The 18269-nt window shown below is 48.2% G+C and overlaps 1 protein-coding gene across 2 annotated transcripts in view; it reads right to left on the reverse strand.

Annotated features, from left to right (window-relative positions):
* Positions 1-6917: 6917 nt before the first annotated feature.
* The window catches only part of DOCK1 (dedicator of cytokinesis 1), a 577278-nt gene continuing 565926 nt past the window's right edge, over positions 6918-18269 (reverse strand). For both annotated transcript variants that reach the window (XM_020973593.2, XM_020973592.2), the window contains exons 51-52: positions 15968-16119; positions 6918-8217 (exon numbers count right to left, since the gene is read on the reverse strand). In XM_020973593.2, coding sequence (XP_020829252.1) covers positions 8122-8217; positions 15968-16119 — 248 coding nt within the window. In that variant the 3' untranslated portion in view covers positions 6918-8121. The remainder of the gene's footprint in view (positions 8218-15967; positions 16120-18269) is intronic.

An 18269-nucleotide genomic window follows, 5' to 3' on the forward strand; every position in this document is an offset into this window, starting at 1 on the left:
CACGTGGCTTTTATAAGAAAGAGCTGGGAGTTGAATCTAGGTCCTCTGAGTCTCTGTCTGCAATGCCAGCATGACCCCTCAGCCGGAAGCCTGTTGAGACACATGCAGGATGACAATGAGCCCCTCGGCGACTTTCACAACAGCTAAAATTCTCCCCTCCCCAGAGCCTCCCCAGAGCCCGGCTGACCCGAGGCAGCATTATTTCCACTGACTGGACTATTTATAGTCTGGAAAGCTTACTCTTCCATGTGTCTTAAAATTTTATCTGCATGAAAAAATGCCAAGGAAGAGACGTGCGGGAGTCCTCCAGGTACCAGGGACAGTTCTGAAGCCCTTTGCCGGAAGGTCTTCCAAAATCTGATAAATGCTCGGCTCTTTGGGGAGACTGAGCTGTGAGCTTGCTGGAAGGTAGGCACATACTGGGTCAGGGATCTCAAACCCCTCATGGCTATTGGTCTTTCTAAAGGGATGATGTAAAACCCTTTGTCCCAATGAGTAACAAATGGGTTAACAAGCTTTTGTGCAGGGAAGCAAAGAAGAGTTTGGGCTTGTTCTTTTCGGCAAAACAGGGAGAATGGATCAGAGCTGCAGAGGCAGATTCAGGCTGAATGTGTGTGGGGGAACAATTTCCTAATCACAAGAGCTCCCAGAAAGTGAAACGAGCTACCCTTCGAGGTGGTGGGCTCTTCTCTTTGGAGGACTTTAACCAGAGGAGGGATGCCCACTTGACAAGAAGAGATAGAGAGCAAGGGGTTCTCAGCTATGAGACAGACTAGAGGGATGGCCACTGAGGTCCTCTCCAGTGTGGCCATTTTGTTAAGATTGAGGTAAAAGAAGCAGAGAAAACCCTGCTGGGCTCCGAGCTGGAAGGTTGAGATAAAAATTCTCAGCTCTCCTGATCGATTAGAATTGCCTCCAGTTGGCTTGGTCTTTCTCAAGAGCTGGGAGAGTCTCTTTGCTGGGGGTCTTTGAGACAGAGCTGGTTGACTTGTCAGCTGGAGCTCCTTGTCCAGGTTCTACTGTATCCGATGGCCTCTGAGCTTCCTTCCAGATCCAGGATTCTAGGATTTGGTGAGAGGCAAAGTTTTAAAGGACTTTCAAGGTCCTCTAGTCCAACCTCCTTATTTAACAAAGCAGGAGACTGAGGCTAAACACCAGCATTCAGCACAGTTCTGGGTACATAGAAGGCCCTTAATAAGTGCTTGTTGACTGAGGCCCAAGGGAGGCTAGTGACTGCCTCAAGATCACACATCTAGTTTGGAGGAAGAGTAGAAATTCCAATCCACATCATTATATTTAGCTGAGAACTCTTTACATGACATTCTAAGTCAGCTGAACTAGATGACCATGGACATGTCATTTGCCTTGGCTGAACCTCAGTTTCTTTGTCTTCAAAACAGGGTTAATAAAAATATCCAGCATTTACACATCACTTTAAGGTTGTTTGATGATGTTATCTGATTTGATCCTCAAACAGCCCTGGGAAGGAGGTACTATGATTGTCCCTATTTAATAGACGAGGAGAGTAAAACTGAGAGTTTGAATGACTTGCCCAGGGTCACACAGCTCAGTAAGTGTCTGGGGCAGGATTTGAACCTGACTCCAGGTTCATCATTCTATCTGCTGCATCACTTGAGTCCTTATATCCGCAGTGGCATGGTGAAACCCTACCAAGAGCAAAGGTCAGACTCCAAGTTCGAGGCCACAGAGCCAGAGCATCAGATCATACTTGTACAGCCACAAGGAGCTCAGAGCATCCAACCCGATCCCTCTATTTTATAGACAAGGAACCTGAGGTTAAGGGGACTAGCAGGACACCTGTGCTCAGGCACTGGGTCATCTTTTGGAACAGGGGCTGGCTTTGCCCCACTTTGTGCCAAAAGGCTGAGCTAGGAAGACTTCCCAGGAAAGACAAAGAGGCATATTCAGGCTTGAGTCCAAGAAAAGCTTCCTAACAATTAGCCCTCTCCAACACTGGAAGGTGCTGGGCTTCCCCGAATCGGAGTCTTCTAGGGAAAGGCAGGATGACCACTCACTGGGGATGTTGGGGAGATGGCTCATGTTCAGGGAAGGCCAGCCCTAGGTGTCCAATCTGAGACTCTGGAATTCTGAGTTTTTCATTTTTGCTTTTCTGTGCCCTCAGGGTAAAACCAAATGTTCTTGGATCTGTGGCATACGATCCTGAGGAATTGGGGGCCTAGTAGCAACACCTCTGAGGGAACTGAAGTATGGGAAAATCCCTTGACATCCTGATGAGTAGGAAGAATTAGTGTAAAACCCGGAAGTCTAGAACTACTCAACAAGGACATCTGAGTGACTGATTGGACATGAAAATGAACTAGCAGGATCAAAGAGAGGATATTCAGCTTGACAGGAAAGGAAGGAGCCCAGGGTGGGAAGAATTAACCTCAAATTAGAAAGTTTCCCAAAGTGGGCAGTGATTCACACAGCAAGGAAGGAGAATTTGCATTTTATCTTGAATAGAAGAAAGTCTCTGAAGTCCAACGATAGATATCCCCCAGACTAAAAAAAAAAAAGTAGAAAAGGTGAAAATGTTCAAAGAAAACAGAAACGAATTTAGAGCACCGCATCTCTGAAAATAGATGTTAATTAAAAGCATGGACATAAATTAAAGGGCTAGGAGGAAAAGCACAGAAGGAAAGAGTCGTAGTCAAGTCAATGCAACAAACATTTAAGTGCCTCAGGTTCAAGTTCCTATGCTGAGCACCAGGAAGCCAAAGACAGAAAAAAAGACAACCAGATCGGGACTGACAGTCCCCAAAGAGGTTATGGGAGAAGGCCACCCATGGAAGGATGTGTTCTGGTGCTCAAATGATGTGAAAGAAAGAGCCAATGTGTTCTAGAAAAGTTTGAGAAAGGAATGATCACTTTCACGTGTGGTAGGACATCAAAGAAGGGTTCATGGAAGAGGTAGCACACAAGCAGAAAGCCTCGAAGAAAGATAAATTCAACAGGAAGATGTGGGGGGAGTCCTTTACAGTCTTAGGGAACAGCCTGTCACAATAGGCAGAAGCAGGAGACCACTGTTCAAGAAGCAGCAGACCAGACCTCATTTTACTGTATCTACCACAAAATGCTGGGGTGGTTTTCTTGGTTTTTAAGATGTGAGTCTAGGTACATCTAACAAGTCCTGTAGACCCATCTCTGACTGACATACTTCCAATGATGCCCTATGTCTGTAAATCATAGAAACGCCATATTCTCCAGTGAATCAAAATTGTAGGTGACCCAAAGGGAAATGGAGAGACGCCTGGCAGTCATAAGGAGACTACAGCGCATTATTGATGATGCCTTTGGACAAGAAGTGCTATGAAAGTTATCACCTAGGATTGGAGAAATGGATAAGCTGCTCACATATCCAGGGCAGGACATAATGGCTGCACAGCTCTGGTTCCCGAAGAATATTATAGGAAAGTCTCCAGGGCCTTGGGTAGATCTCCTATACAGAATTAATGGAAAGACACCAACAGGATTCCCATGGGACAACCAGGTATAGATGTATCATAATCTGCCCCACTGGATCAAGTGCCCACATGAAAGATTGTCACAGAATAACAAATTCACAGAGATGCAAGGAATGTGCCTTTTGGGATCAAGTGTTTCCCCTGTACCAGGACCTCGCCTTCCGTGTTAGTGTGACCTAGATTGGTTTGAGGGGGCATTTCAAGGAGAAGAGGGCAGAAAGATGCAGTAGCAGCAGGGAGAGGTGATGTAATATATCTATGGCCGTGTGTGGGCTCCCCATTCCTGGTCCTAGGACCATGGTGGGCATTCGTCCCCTTGATCTCCCAAGTTAGAGGATACAGCTGGAAGAGAGGAAGCTTCTATTCTATTGACCAGAGCAATCAGAATCGTTGTGTGCAGTGGCCCCCATTCCCGCAGTTGTCTGAACTCCTGGAAAGGCCTAGCCCCCCACCTAGTGCTAGCCAACTCCTGGAGCAATGGGGATGTTTTTCCGCTTAGCTGGTCCCCTGCTTCCCCAGCAGATGTCATGCGCTAACTGCCACGAGGGACCCAAGGAATCCGTCTCTTTCTCTGCAGGGTGAAACAGGAGTGTTTGCCTGCCCCCTTCTCCTCCATCCTCTCTAGGGCACAGAACTGGCCTTGTACCTGGGGAGAAAGGAATCACAACCTTTTATCTTTGAGGTGAGAGGAGCAGATGGAGTAGGAGGGAGGAGAGAAGCTGTTTTTTAAGGGTTCCCACAAGTGATGAGAGCTGGTGTGTATTTGGATTGTGTTTTTACTATGCTTTTATTAATCTAATTAGACTGTTTAACTATGAACTTGAGGTGGAGATAATTTGTAAACAACATGAAGAGTCTGAGGGGAAGTAGAGATTATTGGAGAGAAAGGAGCAGGGAAGCCCATGGGAAGAACTTGAGTGTTTGTCTTACATTAGCCTAAGTCTTCCTCCAGTGACTCCTGACGTTGTCAAGGTGACTTTGAACCCTGGAGAGCTCAGGCTGTGGAGTGCAGATCCCCATAAGCTGGAAAGCCAGTCAGTATGGGCTCCATGGTGGCTTGTGCTTTGTCATCCAAGGCCCAGGCTAGCCAGGTTAGGAAGGGGAAGTGAATAAGCATCTCTATAGAGTCTACTACGGGCCAGTCCCTGGGCTAAGCACTTTGAAAATGCTGGCTCAGTTGATCTTCCCAACAACCCTGCAAGGAAGATACTATCATTACCTCCATTTTACAGTCGAGGAAACTGAGGCAAACTGCAGCTAAGTGACTTGCCCAGGGACATGCAGGTAGCGAGTGCATCTGAGGTCAGGTTTGAACTCATGTGCTCCTAACTCCAGGCTCAGCACTCTGTCCACTGAGTCACCAGCTGCCTTGGCCACCAGAATAGTCACAGGTCACGGAAGAAGAAGATGGATGTCAGGTTTGGGGCTCCAAGGGGGCCACTTGTTCTGTGGCAGGGAGTGAATGAGGGGAAATGATGTGTAATTAATTAGTTTCAAAGGATAGGCGGGAGGCAGATTGCGCCTTTAAAAGGGTTTCTTCCCCTCCTCCGGGAGTGTGCTGACAGATGTTTAACAATCAGCTCTCCAGGAAAAAATAACCATGTACACATTTAAACTTAATCTGCATTATTACCATTTTCTGCATCACTTTCTTAAGTCCAGATAATCAACAAACAATAAATCAAGCCCTGATTTGTAGGGTTTGGTATAAATGCTCGCATTGAACATATCACAACCAGCCTAGAGCCTGGTGAAGTTATCTATAGCATATCCCTGCCCCAGCATCCTAGGGCACATGATTTACCACTGCTGTGGCCTTTTCTTTTTAGGGAGAGTCAGAGCTAAAGGTTGGGGTCAGGGTCAAGGATTAGTCTGGCAGGGTCTTTCTTGGCCATCCCATTCCTGGCTAGCTACTAATGCTCTGAATTTGACCTTTTTTTTAAGTACTAAAATTCTAAAGTTCTGTTAAAAGTAAACTGATATAGTGTAATCCATTAAAAAGGCATTTAAATAGAAATTCACACAAAGCAAAGAAAACCCCAAGCAACAGAAAATCAGGCTGGAATGTGAAATGGTAAAATCTTGATATCAAAGAACTAAGGTCACAACGTGACCCAACTCTTAAGACAAATTAAAAAGATAAAATCTTCCCACCGAGGAACCATCTGAAAAGGGGTCAAGGGATGAGATCTGAAACTACTCCATAGGTCAGGCATAGGAGAAAAGGAAACCAACCTCTTAACTAACTAAAGAGGCCCAGATTCTGGGTGATGGGAGCTGGGGAACTGGGAGTGGAAGGAAGGAACCCTGAGTTTAGAGGCCAGGAGTTCTGGGTTTGAATCCTGGGTCATCACTGACTTGCTGCGTGACCCCAGGTCACCCTTTTCTGGGCCTCAGTTTCCTTTTCTGACAAATGAGTGGGGTACACAAAGGGGTGTCTATTTGGACTGTTGGTGGGTCTTTGGACTTCAAAGTGTGGGAGGTCCTTAAGAATTGGTGTTTCTGAAGGAACTTGGCGAGAGACAGAACCCCCAGGTTGGAGGAGAAACCTGGGGGTTTTGCCTGAGGCCTCGGACCTCAGGACAGACAATGCTCCTATTATGAATCTGTGGCTGAATTGACTTCCAGAAGCCCAAGCTGCCAGATCCCAGAAGCTTTCCCTTCCCGCAGAGTCTGACTCTTCCATTACAATTGACCAGGGCAGCTGTAGAGTGAAGTCCCAGTCTGCCCCAAAGCACTCGGGTATCGGTGACAGGGGTGTGAGTTGCTGCTGAGCCTCCACAGAGAATAGGAGCAGGCTTCTAGGAGAATGAAAAACAGTAGGAGAAGCCTGGGACTAGAAAGAGAGTGTGACAAGACCGGATTGATGAGGAGACAATGTGAGCTCATGGGAAGGTTTGCGGGTGAGTCTACATGTGGATCCCAAAAGGACTGGATTTGCCTTGAGGAGGAACCTTGATTTGTGGGAGTGAAAAAAGAGGAAGGAAGAAGCTGGTTCCCAGCCCTCGCTGCGGGGATGGAGTATGTGCTGTGTCTCAGCCATGGTGCTCTGTCACGAGGAGAAATCATTGGAGTTCCTTCCCATATTTGCACAGCACAGCTCCAAAACCTTAGTCATCTTTGCACAGGGAAAGGAGAAAGTCCAGGTTTGAGGAAGGACACAGCAAGAACTGGAGCTTGGAGAATGATGGAGATGAGCCAGCATGCCTGAATGGGTCCAGGACACAAATCACCGCTTTGTATTTTTGCTTCCTGTCTAATGTTAGAAAACAGGACTCCGTCACAGACAGATGATCGAGCGTTCTTGCTGAGGAACCACGCACGTGTATATAACTAAATCATATGGAAAAGCACTGGAGAAATAACGAAGTCTGTATTTAACTGGAAAGGATGGTAGCAGGGGGCAACATTAACAAGGTCAGATACCAAGACTTTTTTTTTTAAATAATGTTTTATTCTTGGGAGTCAGTGACACGTTTACGACATCTACATCAATAGCATAATGATTGTAGCGAGTAAAAAAAATATAGTTGGCAGAATAAAAAATTAGGGAATAAAAAGTTAGTCTCCATATTTTTTAACCATCATCCAATATTTTCAGAATGTCCAAATTCTAAAAAATGTTATTTATACATTTTTAGGTGTTAAAAAATTACGAACACACACTGGGAATCACTTGCAGATACCTCTTATAATAGAAGTAGGCACCGTACACATTAAAAACATTCTAAGACCCGTCATATATACACATTTCTGTACAGAATGAAGACGCAAGACAAAAAGATCTCTGCTAATCAAAACCACCTGTGCATGTTATTATGCTTTTTCTTTTAAAAAAAGAAAAACTTCATCTTCCTATTGTCCATATTGATTTTCCCAAAATGATCCAGTAAGTTCTGATACTCCCCCCCCCACCATAAATTAGTATCTGTTCAGTAGCTGGAAAAATATCCTACGTTAAATTACATCAGACTGAATGGGGGACCTGCTGTGAAAGGGGAGGAGCTTGATATGTTGATGAATTAAAATATAGTCAGTTGATAAGAAACCATTGGAGCAAAAAAAAAAAGAAAAAAAAGTAAATTGGCACTCATTCCACTGGAATGTGGGCCCTCAGCCCAGGGTGCACCTCAGAGAAGTCCCCTCCCCTCTATGAGCCTCAGCCAATGAGATGATCTCTAAGGGGCTTCCGGCTCTAAGTCCTAGGATGATCGTATCAAGTTGCTAAGGGTTCCTGCACATGCCACTGTCTGCAGAGCTATGGATGGGCACGTGTCCTTCCTGCCTCATGGGGGTCATCTGGCCTGTCTGCTAAGTGGATCATTTGGTATGAAGAAAGGGGACCTCGGTGGAAGAGCTCCCCAGCCACACGGATCGGGCCCAGGCTCTCCCCGGCCACCACCTTTCAGGAACCCGCTGGCGCTGCTTGGGCATGGGCCAGCTTTACTCGAGTGCCATTTTTGTTTGGCTTTAACTAAGAAGCCTGCTCCATTGTTAGCCAGGAATCCTCTTCCGTTAGAACATCTGTACTAAACGTTAGACACGGCAGGCCCACATGAGGTAAACAGCAGACTCCAAACCGATGCAGGGAGAGGACACAGCCCAGTCGGATCTTTGGAGGAAGGCCCGCTCACTCTCACTGCACGATCCCAGAGTCAACGGAAGCTTGCTTGCGGGTGGTCTTTGGAGGCGGCGGGGGTGGAGCTTTGCTTGGCAATGGGGGAGGAAGATTCTAGAAGGAAGGAAGAAAAGAAGCCAAAGCATCAATTCAATTCAATTCAGTTCAACACAATGCCAAATGCTGGGGCCAGAAAACTAAAAACAAAGCCACCTCTGCCCCCAGGGAGTTGACATACTGCTTGGAGAACACTACCTGTATACCGATACCAAGTCAATCAACTAGCATTAATGAGCACCTGCTATGTGCCAGGAGGCGGCTAGGCTGCTCGCTGGGTAGAGCAATGGGACTGGAGTCCAAGAGGCCCGAGATCAAATCGAGCGAGCTGGAAAGGAAACGGCAAAGCCCCAGACGGCATCACAAACAGCCGGCTGTGACTGAATGACAGCTGATGTGGTGAGCCTCTAGAAGGGAGTCTGAACCACTGAAACAGGCAAACTCACGAGCCGGCAGTCTCAGTTAACCACACACACCAAGTCCATCAGTTGTGACGCTCTGGATTGTGTGGAGACTGAGGGTCCGGACTGAAGCCGCCTTTGGCTTAGAAAACCCTCCCCCTGATTGTTCTATGTCGGTAAATGTGCCCAAATGGTAGGAAGGGACCCACTAGGGTGAGGTGGTCGTGGCGCTGGCTGTTTGTTAGCTGATTCTCCTGGCGTCTCAAGCCCGGAACTCTTGGGCCCAGCGGTCCCCACGAGAGAGCTGTGAGGGGTAGAACGGCTGATCCATGGCCGTGGGCAGACTGTATGCTTCTTCAGGGCGAGGGTTTTTCTTTGCCTTCCTAGTGACTTACACACTGTAGGTTTTCTGCAGGTGTGCATTTGTAGAATTTCACTACCCCACATGGTCTGAACTTGAGTTTTCGTCAATCAGCACTCGCTTCTATCTGCTTATCTGATGATAAACTAGATTTAAATCCAATTTCAACTGCAGTTTAAATTAATGATGTAAAAAAGACCATTGAAAGCATGGTTAAATAATTCACAAGAAAAAGGCTTCCAAACATTCAAAGGCAACCATCGATGGGAATCCAATCAGTCTACTCTGCTCTATTCAACTCACTGTATTTCTCATTGCTTCTCATCCCTTAAGCCGGGTCCCTAGAACTTTTCTCGGGTAATGCTGCTGTAGTCCTACGTTAGGGCAATGGGTGATTTTCTCTCCTGCTAAAATTGCACTTCCTCCAATAGTTTGCATGAGGGAGGGTCTATGGCAGTCACCTCCTTTTGGCACCCAGATAAAGCTGGACTCTCTTTCCCCTGAACAGTCACAACTCTGCAGGATTACTCAAACGAGAACAGTTTTCTTGTCACAAATCAAGCCCCCAGACCCTGGAGAAGCCTGAAACAAGCTAATGCAGCCATCATGCTTCTTCATGGTGCAGGATGAGTAAGAGCAGATTCCCAGCACTGCTCCGGGCTTTGTTTTAAGTGAAATAGTGCATTTCCATGAAGCCAGGGCAATGTGGGAAGGTAATAAAAGCCTGGCTGTTGGGAGAACCCACAGGCGCTGCTGGCTGGTTCCTGGGCTTACTGAAAGGCTGTGGGAGTGCCCTCCTCCCCCTTCCTAAAGGTGGGACCTTGATTTTCCTCATTCAATCATTCTTTCACTCCCCATTTATCAAGCATCTACTTTGTGCCAGGTGCTGGCACCGTGATCCTTGTCCTGAAGGACATATATAAATAAATATGAAATATACACCAAGAACCTATAATATACTTGGTATATTTAAATTGTATTCAAAGTAACTGAGGCAGCACTAGCAACTGGGGATGCCCTAAAAGCCTCCTGTGGGAGGTGACACTTTGAGCTGAGCCTGATGGAGGGAGGGGATTCTATAAGGTGGGGAGGGGGAGGGAGGAGGGAGGGCATTCTAGGCACAATGGACAGCCTGGGAAAGAGCGTGGAGATGAGAGACGTAGGAACGGCGACAGGCCGGTCTGGCTTGGATGGGGGATATTTATATCGTCCAGATTTTTGTTGTGGTGGGGTTTTGGTTGTTACTATCTGTAATTTCTTGATTTTTCCAGGAGCAACAAAACTAAGCCTGGTTTTTTAGCCCTTCCCAAATAAGGCCCCCGGACTCCCCTTTTGTGCTTCTGCCTCTCTGTTCTTCCCCCTCTTTCCAACATGTGGCTCAGCTGATCCAAGACCTTTGATCTTAGAGCCCACCCCCTCATTTTACAGGTGAGTAAGCTGAGAGCCTGAGAATTGGGGGCATTTGTCAGTAAGTGTTCAGTCAAGTCAGTTACAAATAATCAGTGGATCAACATTTTCTCAAAGTTCCTGCTATGTGCTAGGTAATCTGCTTAGTCCTGAAAACATACAGGCAAGACACAGACACAAGCTATGTAGAGAGTATGCAGGAGAATGAAGTGCGAGTCTGGACAGGTAGGAGAGGGGCCAGTGGGGACGGGCTTTAAGAGCCAGCAGAGGACTTTCTTTGTGATCCGGAGGAAACAGGGAGCCACTGGCTTGTACTGAGTAGAGGGGGTTGATGGGGTCAGATCTATGCGATGAATCCGATGGTGAGATTGGAGGCAAGGCCTTCTCCAGACACGCTCCAGCTTATCAACGTCCTGCCTCAGAGGGGAACACAGCATTTCACGTGCCATCGGATCAGCTCAGATTGGAGGGGGACTATCCTCCCTTCCTTCTTCCTGGAAGTTTTGCCCTTCTGAATGTCAGTCAGGATCTGAACACCGACCCGAAGGTCAGAGAAACTCCACCCCAGACACTTACTGACAAACGCCCACAATTACAAAAAACCCAGAAAGGAATACGTCGAAAACGTCTGGCATTTTAACAAAGACATGTTCAGGTGTATATTTGAACCTTCTTAAGTTATAGACAAGCAGGCTCAAAGCTCATTGTTTATGCTAACTGTACATCATTATGTTTCATCTGCTAAAGCCTCGATCAACATATAGGGAAATAATGAGTTCTCACAAAAATCCGTGCTTCAATATGAACAAAAGTCCCTGGATTTTCTTGCCGGTTGTCTCAAGCCCAATGTCTTGATGTCAGGACCATTACGCCAAAGCGCTGCTTGGACCACGACAGTGAAAGAGGCTTCCCAGGGGATGATGGGGAGGTGGCGGCACCTGGGGATTCACCAGACCTGACAAGGAGACGTGACCCCCCATCGCGATCCACCGATCAATCTGTGTGGCTGCTGGTGGAAGGAGGAGGCCGGAGCTGCCCCTGGTTCTGGCTTCATAAATTAGGCCTAAACAACGAGTCCATTACCTGGAAGTGCTCACATTCTGCAAGTAAATCAGGCAGGAATGAAACAGCAGAGAGAGCTGGGTAATTAACATAATTGGATTTACAATTCCATTATCAGGCAGGCTAAATTTAGCAGTTCTTCACTCCCAGAGCCAAGGAGGGCTGCAGGAGCAGCAGGATGCCATCCTGGTCGCACACCAAGGGTCGGCTCGGCCAGAAACAAAGACGTCCCGGACATCATTCTCCGCCCTGTGCCCTCAGCCACAGCTATCACCTGGCCTGAGGTCACTGCTGCCTTCTGCATTCAGTTACAATCACCACTGACGGAACCCCCTGGGATGGCCTTTATTCCGAAATCCAAACCAATCTGATTCACGATGAGACTTCACGAGTTCACCATAAGGCTGTCAGCTCGAACAAATAATTAAAACATCCTGATCGAAGTTTGTGCTCCAAGGCACCATGAGTGAGCACCTCAGGGCGTGCGAAGGGCTTCCAAGGACATGGGTACTGGACTTCTGCTTGGCCTCTCAGAGGGTGGGATGGGGAAATGAGAGGAAGGTACAAAGAGGAAAACGTGGTCTTGAAAGCAAGTTTCCAAATGCCGAGAGTCGTCCTGGCGAGGAAATGGCTGCCTCAGCAGAGGACAGAAGGGCTCCTCCTGGGCGTGGGCAAGAGGGGATTCCCTTTCAGGGTCAGTCGGACCGGCTGCCAGTTCAGAGATCTCTAGATCTCTCTAGCGCTTCCCAAACCTCTCAAATGATCAATCAGTGAGCACTTCAAGAGCCCCCTATGTGCCGGGCACTGTGCAAATCACCTGGGACACAAGACAGGTGAAAATACAGCCCCTCCCATCCAGAAGCTCCCATTCCAATGAGGGAGACAACACTTATCGTCTCAAGCAAGAGGGATCCCGGGGGAATGGGGCTCATCTCGGGGGGAAGGTGCCGCAGGGGAGGAGTCTGGGGAAGGCCTCTGGCAGAAGGTGGGATTGGAGCAGATTTGTGCAGGAAGCCAGGGAAGCATCAGGCTCAGTGGGGCCATGGCTTTGTTTTGGAGAGCCCAGCCATGAGGGGCAGCATCCACCGTCCCTCAAACATCCCCCAGGAGACGTACGGCCTGTGCCACAGACTGTCAGCTCCTTGAGGGCAGGAACTGTTTCATTTTGTCTTGGTATTTCCAGAGACAAGCACAAGGCATTTCTCATCACAGGCGCCACGTAAACATGTGTTCAATTGGAATAAATTGTACACTTGGCTTAGTCTTTCCATGCAAAAAAGCTAGCAGAGAAAAAAAAATCTCTTCTTCACTCTGTAAGAAGTGGGATGCCCAATATGGAAACCCCTTAGAGCATGGATGGGAAAAAAATCCTCTTAAAAGAATGAAATTGCACATCAGATTTATATTGTTTTTTAAGAAAAGAGAAACTTCCCCCCCTCCCACCAGCCTGGTGAAAACCCTCCGCCCCCTAGTGAAGCCTCCTCCATTCTGAGCCTTGCCAAGAATCTTTACTATGTAATTATTTTATTGAGACTGAATAGCAAGAAATATGGTGGGGCGGGGGGGTGGGGGTGGACAGGAATACTTTCCAGTCTGGAATGGACTGATTTAATTTAGTAAGATCACAAAGAAGGAGGAAGAGGAAGCAGCCAGGCCGTCCAGGCCCCAGTGCCTTAGTTCCATTCTCTCCTTCCCAGTCCTGCTGATCGGACCCCAGGCCCGATCTGTCACCAGGGATAGGCAAGGAGGAGGGCAAGCCCCCAAGAGGTGCTTCACTGCCCCATAAGCCACCGGGCTCACTCTGAAAGGGGCCTTTCCCCTCAAAGCCGTTTGGCCTCACCCCCGGACGGACACCTGGGTGATGATGGTTACAGCGGGGAGGCGAGGACTTACTGCCAGCAAGTGGACATAAGGACGGGCCTGGGACGGACCTGGGGACATGGCTTATGCCAGGTAAAAACCACCCTTAATCCACATGGTGCACATGCACAAACATATACACACTCATACACATATATATTCATACTCACATGTACACCTGCACTTATACATTCTCACATACACACACTCATTCATGTTTATATACACATATGCCCGTATACACACATATACGTTCTCACATACACACACTCACAGTACACACACATACACTCATGCTTACACACTCACATACGGTCACACATATATACACACTCACCCATATGTACAGTCCACACATGCATACACTCGTGCATATATACTTACATGCTCTTTCTCACACACACACACACACACACACACACACACACACACACACACACACACACACGGGGTTCCCTGCATAACCAGCCTGGGCGGGTCGTCAAGGTTGCCCTGTGGCCCCTCGCAATCCCAGACCCCAGTGGCCGATTAGCAGACACTGTCTCTCCTCGCAGATCTGAGTCTGAGCTGCTTTCTCTGGGGAGGGTCTGCTCTTGAAGCTTCGTCGTGATGGAGAAGCATGTTTTCAATCCCAGCCTCAGCGAACAGAGGCGGGAGTGATATCACAGAGACTGAACTATGTGTGATTTCGCTGGTATTGGGAACTCCCAGGTGAGAAAGCTGCCTCCCCCAACGCAGATTGGCGCCTTTTCTGTAACATACACGATATCTTAGAGGGACTTGCCCAAGGTCACAGAACCAGAACGAGTCAGAAGCAGGACTTGAACCCTCCTGTCATTATTCCATGCTACTTCCTGGGCGAGTGAAAGCAACGGGCAGTGCAAAGAGTGTCAGCCTTGGACCTCTCTCCTGTAGTGTCTCTGTGACCCTGATCAATTCATTTCCCCTCTTTGGGCCTCAGTTTCCCCATCTGTCAATTGATACAGCTGGACTGGATCACAGTATAAACCTATGTTCCTTAAGTCACGTCACGTGGGCAGCTGCCTACTTTGCCTACATGTAAGGCTAAGCCTGCCACGTCCCCATATTTCATCCTCCCTCCCTTTTTGAATTAAGTGATTCAGAGACTCATAGACCCAGAGCTAGAACACAGCTGAGATCATTCACTCCTCTTCATCATACAGAAGAGGAAACTGAGGCCCGGAGGCCCGGTCCTGTTCTTCTTACTGGGACCCAAGGGAGGATGCCACCCAGTGATCCTTCAGGGACCCATCTGGCGGCCATCACGCCTGTGCCCGGCCCCTTTAGAGCATACCGGCCACAGGGAACAAAGCTGTCCCTTTTCATCTTCCTCTTAGCAACGCACATAAAAACACAAGTGCTGCAGAGCCCAAGACCCAGGGGGGTGAGCTCCCTCTGCTCCCCTGACCTGGGGGCTCCAGGGAGTGTTGAACGGGGACACAGAGCATTCTCTGGGGAATGCCACCGTGGGGGCTAAGACGCCATGGCCACAAAGGGACGGGCATGAGGAAGCCTTGGGAAGTCTCGTTGTCCCTTAGGCAAATAAAGTCAGGATGATCAAGCGTGGACATCCCTCACTGCCTTGCAGAGCCCTGGCTCAGTCATTCTTCAGCTGAGGCAGGCCTCAGAGGGCTGGTCCCGGAGTCAGGAAAGATGTGGGTGCTAATGCCCCCTGGGTCTCTGACTGCTGACTGGCCACATGGGAGGACCAACCCTAGGTCGTGAGGTGACCATGCTGTAGCACGTGGGCGCTGTGGACCCTAAGGTGCTACCAAAGAGTCATTGCTGCAACACGCTTTGTAAGTCTAGACTGTATGTAGTAGCAGATAGGTAATGTTGACAAAGTGCTATCCTCCTAACAGCTCCCTGAGGCTGGTAACTCAAGAATTATCATGCCCATCTTACAGAGAAGGAAACTGAAGTACAAGCACAGAGAAAGAACCTGCCCAAAGTCACCCAGCTTGTAAATATCAGGGCTGCGAATCAAACCCAAGACCCTTGATTCTAAACCTGAAGGTCTTTCCCATCGCACTACCTATACCCCTTCTGCGGACCCATCCTATTCCCACCTCTGTGAGACTCTAAGCTTCCTGAGGGCAGGGGCCATGCCTTCGCCATCTTGGCATCTCTCGGCATGCAGAGTACATAGGAGGCACTGCCTAGCTTTTTGTTGGAGGAGTCAATGGACTCTAGGGAAGAGCTTGTTACTCAGACGTCCAGGACGTAAGGGAGGGGAGGCCGACATTTCTGCAGCTGCTTCTGACTCTTCAACAAGCCGTGTCCCTTAACCTCCCTAGGCATCGGCTTCCTCTTCTGGAAAACGAGGATGACAGCACTGACCTTAGAATTCACAGGGAGATGCTCGTCCCAGGTAGCATGGCCAATCAGCCATCATGGATGCGGTCCACCATGCACTTTGAGTCTGACATTTTTCTTTTCTTTTGAGCTATACTTGATTAGAACCGGAGGTGCTTTTGACTAGATAGCATTAAGGCACTGAACTCCAGAAGCTTTCAAAAATCAATTTCTTAATTGATCTCCAATGTTTCCTAGCAAGCCAAATCCCCAGCATTTCCTCCCATGCTAAGTCATCAGCCCTGGTGTAGACCAAAGCTTTCATAATCAGAGGGAGGAGGTTCTGTTTTTCAGAATGGAAAAAGTTTCTGTAAACACACAGTGCCGATGGCAAACTTACCCGATGATGTGGGGGCGGGGGTGGTGGGGTTGTCGGGCTCATCATGTCTTGATTCTCCATTAGGTTTCCGTAATCTGCCATGCTGCCTTTCAAAGGTAAAGGCGGGGGAACACCAGTCATTTCCAAGCTCGGCATCCCATTCAGCTCCAAACCTGGAAAATGAGGATTCATTAAATCCAATCAGCGTTCTGATTGAGGCTGGTGCAGGGTTACACGTGAGCTCCTGGGTGTGATTTAGGAAAAAAATACCAATGCACACAGCACCTTCCAGTAGAGAGCTTCCTTTATGAGGAGGAGAGAAAGGAGAAGAGGATGGAAGACAAATGATGGAAGCAACCTAGGGCTTTAGGATGCAGACAGCCGCTGGCGCTTCATGGAGGACGGAGGGCTTCTTCAGCCCTGGAGAGCCTACCCTGGTGGAAAAGTACTTCCAATGGGCTTGACAATGGACGTTGGGTCTGCCACGCCAGGCCCAGCGGAGGGAACCCTAGAGACAGAGCCTCATCCCCAGGGGGCTGTGTGCTGCTGGAATCTGTGCATGAGCATGATTTCAGCAACCTGCTACCACTGAGATTCTGGTGTTTGTTCTCAGACAGGGTTGGGTTATATTTGAATGGAAGAATGAAGAACTGGAAAAAAGCATTTAGTAAGCACCTACAATGTGCCAAGGACAGATGGACAGCATGACATAGGAGACAGAGAGTTGGCCTCAGGAAGACCTGGGTTCAAGTCCTGCCACTGTGTAACCTCAGGCAAGTCACTTCATCTCTCAAGGCTTGAGGCAAATCTCTACAATGACAGAGGGCTCCAGCCATCCTGAACTGGCCAAGGGAGTTTCCTCCTGGGAGTTCCCCATAGCAGTGAAACCACTAGTCCAGGCCCTATCCCTATCTCTGTCCTGCAGTGTTCCTGTTATTGGACATCTACATACAAAAGGAAGGTCTTTCTTGCCCTCGAGCAGCTTAAGTTCTAAGAAGGGAAGCCCACTGATGTGAGGTCTTGGTGGCCAGGGAGGGGAGCTTGGGCCTGGGGAGCTATGGAAATGGTGTGAGAGCCACAGAGCAACTGATGGTCATTCCTTCTTGAGAATCGATGGTAATACTGTTATGATTACTGTTAGGGAAACTGTGCAGAGGTCTTAGTAAGCCCAGGCTGCTCCCAACGTAAAGCCCTCTCTTTGTAACACCAACATTCTGTCAGGGACGCTGTATGGGTGTGACTCATTGAATGCTCCCCCTAGAAACATGCCATACTGTAGGCGAGCCAGAGGACAAAGACAACACCATCGATGGGTGCAGGGAGGATGCTGCATACTGCACTGACACGAAAAAATAATGGTGTCAAATACAATAGCCTCAGAGGCCAGACTGGAGGACATCAAGTCTGATCCCCTCATTTTAGAGATGAGCAAGCCAAGCCTCGGGGAGACTGAGGGATTTGCCCAATTTCATAAAGAAAGTGTCAGAGGCGGGGTGTTTTCTCAAAGAGGGATGGGCCAGGCAGTTTAACCAGAGGGAGGGGATAACAGGCATAGAGCCCAATGGTTCACTGGCAACCAAAGTTCTCTCATAGATGGCCATGGAGGAGACGTAGAGGAGAACCATGTGAGATGAGAAGGCCCAGCAGGGCTGTGACCAGTGCTGGTGCCCACACCAACGAGATCCTGAAACCATCAAAGCAAGGGGAGCTTTCCACATGCTGTCCCTGACATGAGACATGGGAGAGCACGTCTATGGTTACTGTCCCATTGATAGCGCTGAGAAAAAGCCCTGAATTGGAAATGCTCATGTAAAAGGTCACCAGTTACTTTCCTTTACAATCTCCTTCAAAACTGAAAGCCCCATTAGTCTATCGAAAGAGGCTATTACTTTGGGTTGATGAAGTTCTAAATACACCAGAAGTGAAAAAGAGGCTTCAGAATTCATGGGGAAAATGGCAATTTTATACCTAGGAGACACAGATCCTCCAGACAGGATGTTTTCTCACTCTTCTTTCTACTGGAGGCTGAAATGAGAATATCTCTATTCCTAAGTACAGAAGGATGAGCATTTTGGCCTAGAGATGCCTTTTTCTATTTTTTCCAAAGGTCCCTTTGATGGAATCCTCCAGGGGAGACAATCACAACTACAGATCCCAAAGCCCCCTCATCATAATGAGGACTCGAAGGAGAAGCCTTAGTGGACATGCTCACGAGTCACACTTACACAGCAACAGAACGTCAAAAAAATGAAAAATGAGGATGGGGGGAGGGGTAGTGCAGAGAATATGGCTTCTGTTTGCTTCCTTCTTCTGGGGCATCTAG

Source organism: Phascolarctos cinereus, unplaced genomic scaffold (genome assembly GCF_003287225.1).
Source record: "Phascolarctos cinereus isolate Bilbo 61053 unplaced genomic scaffold, phaCin_HiC Scaffold_3;HRSCAF=262, whole genome shotgun sequence".
NCBI lineage: Eukaryota > Metazoa > Chordata > Mammalia > Diprotodontia > Phascolarctidae > Phascolarctos > Phascolarctos cinereus.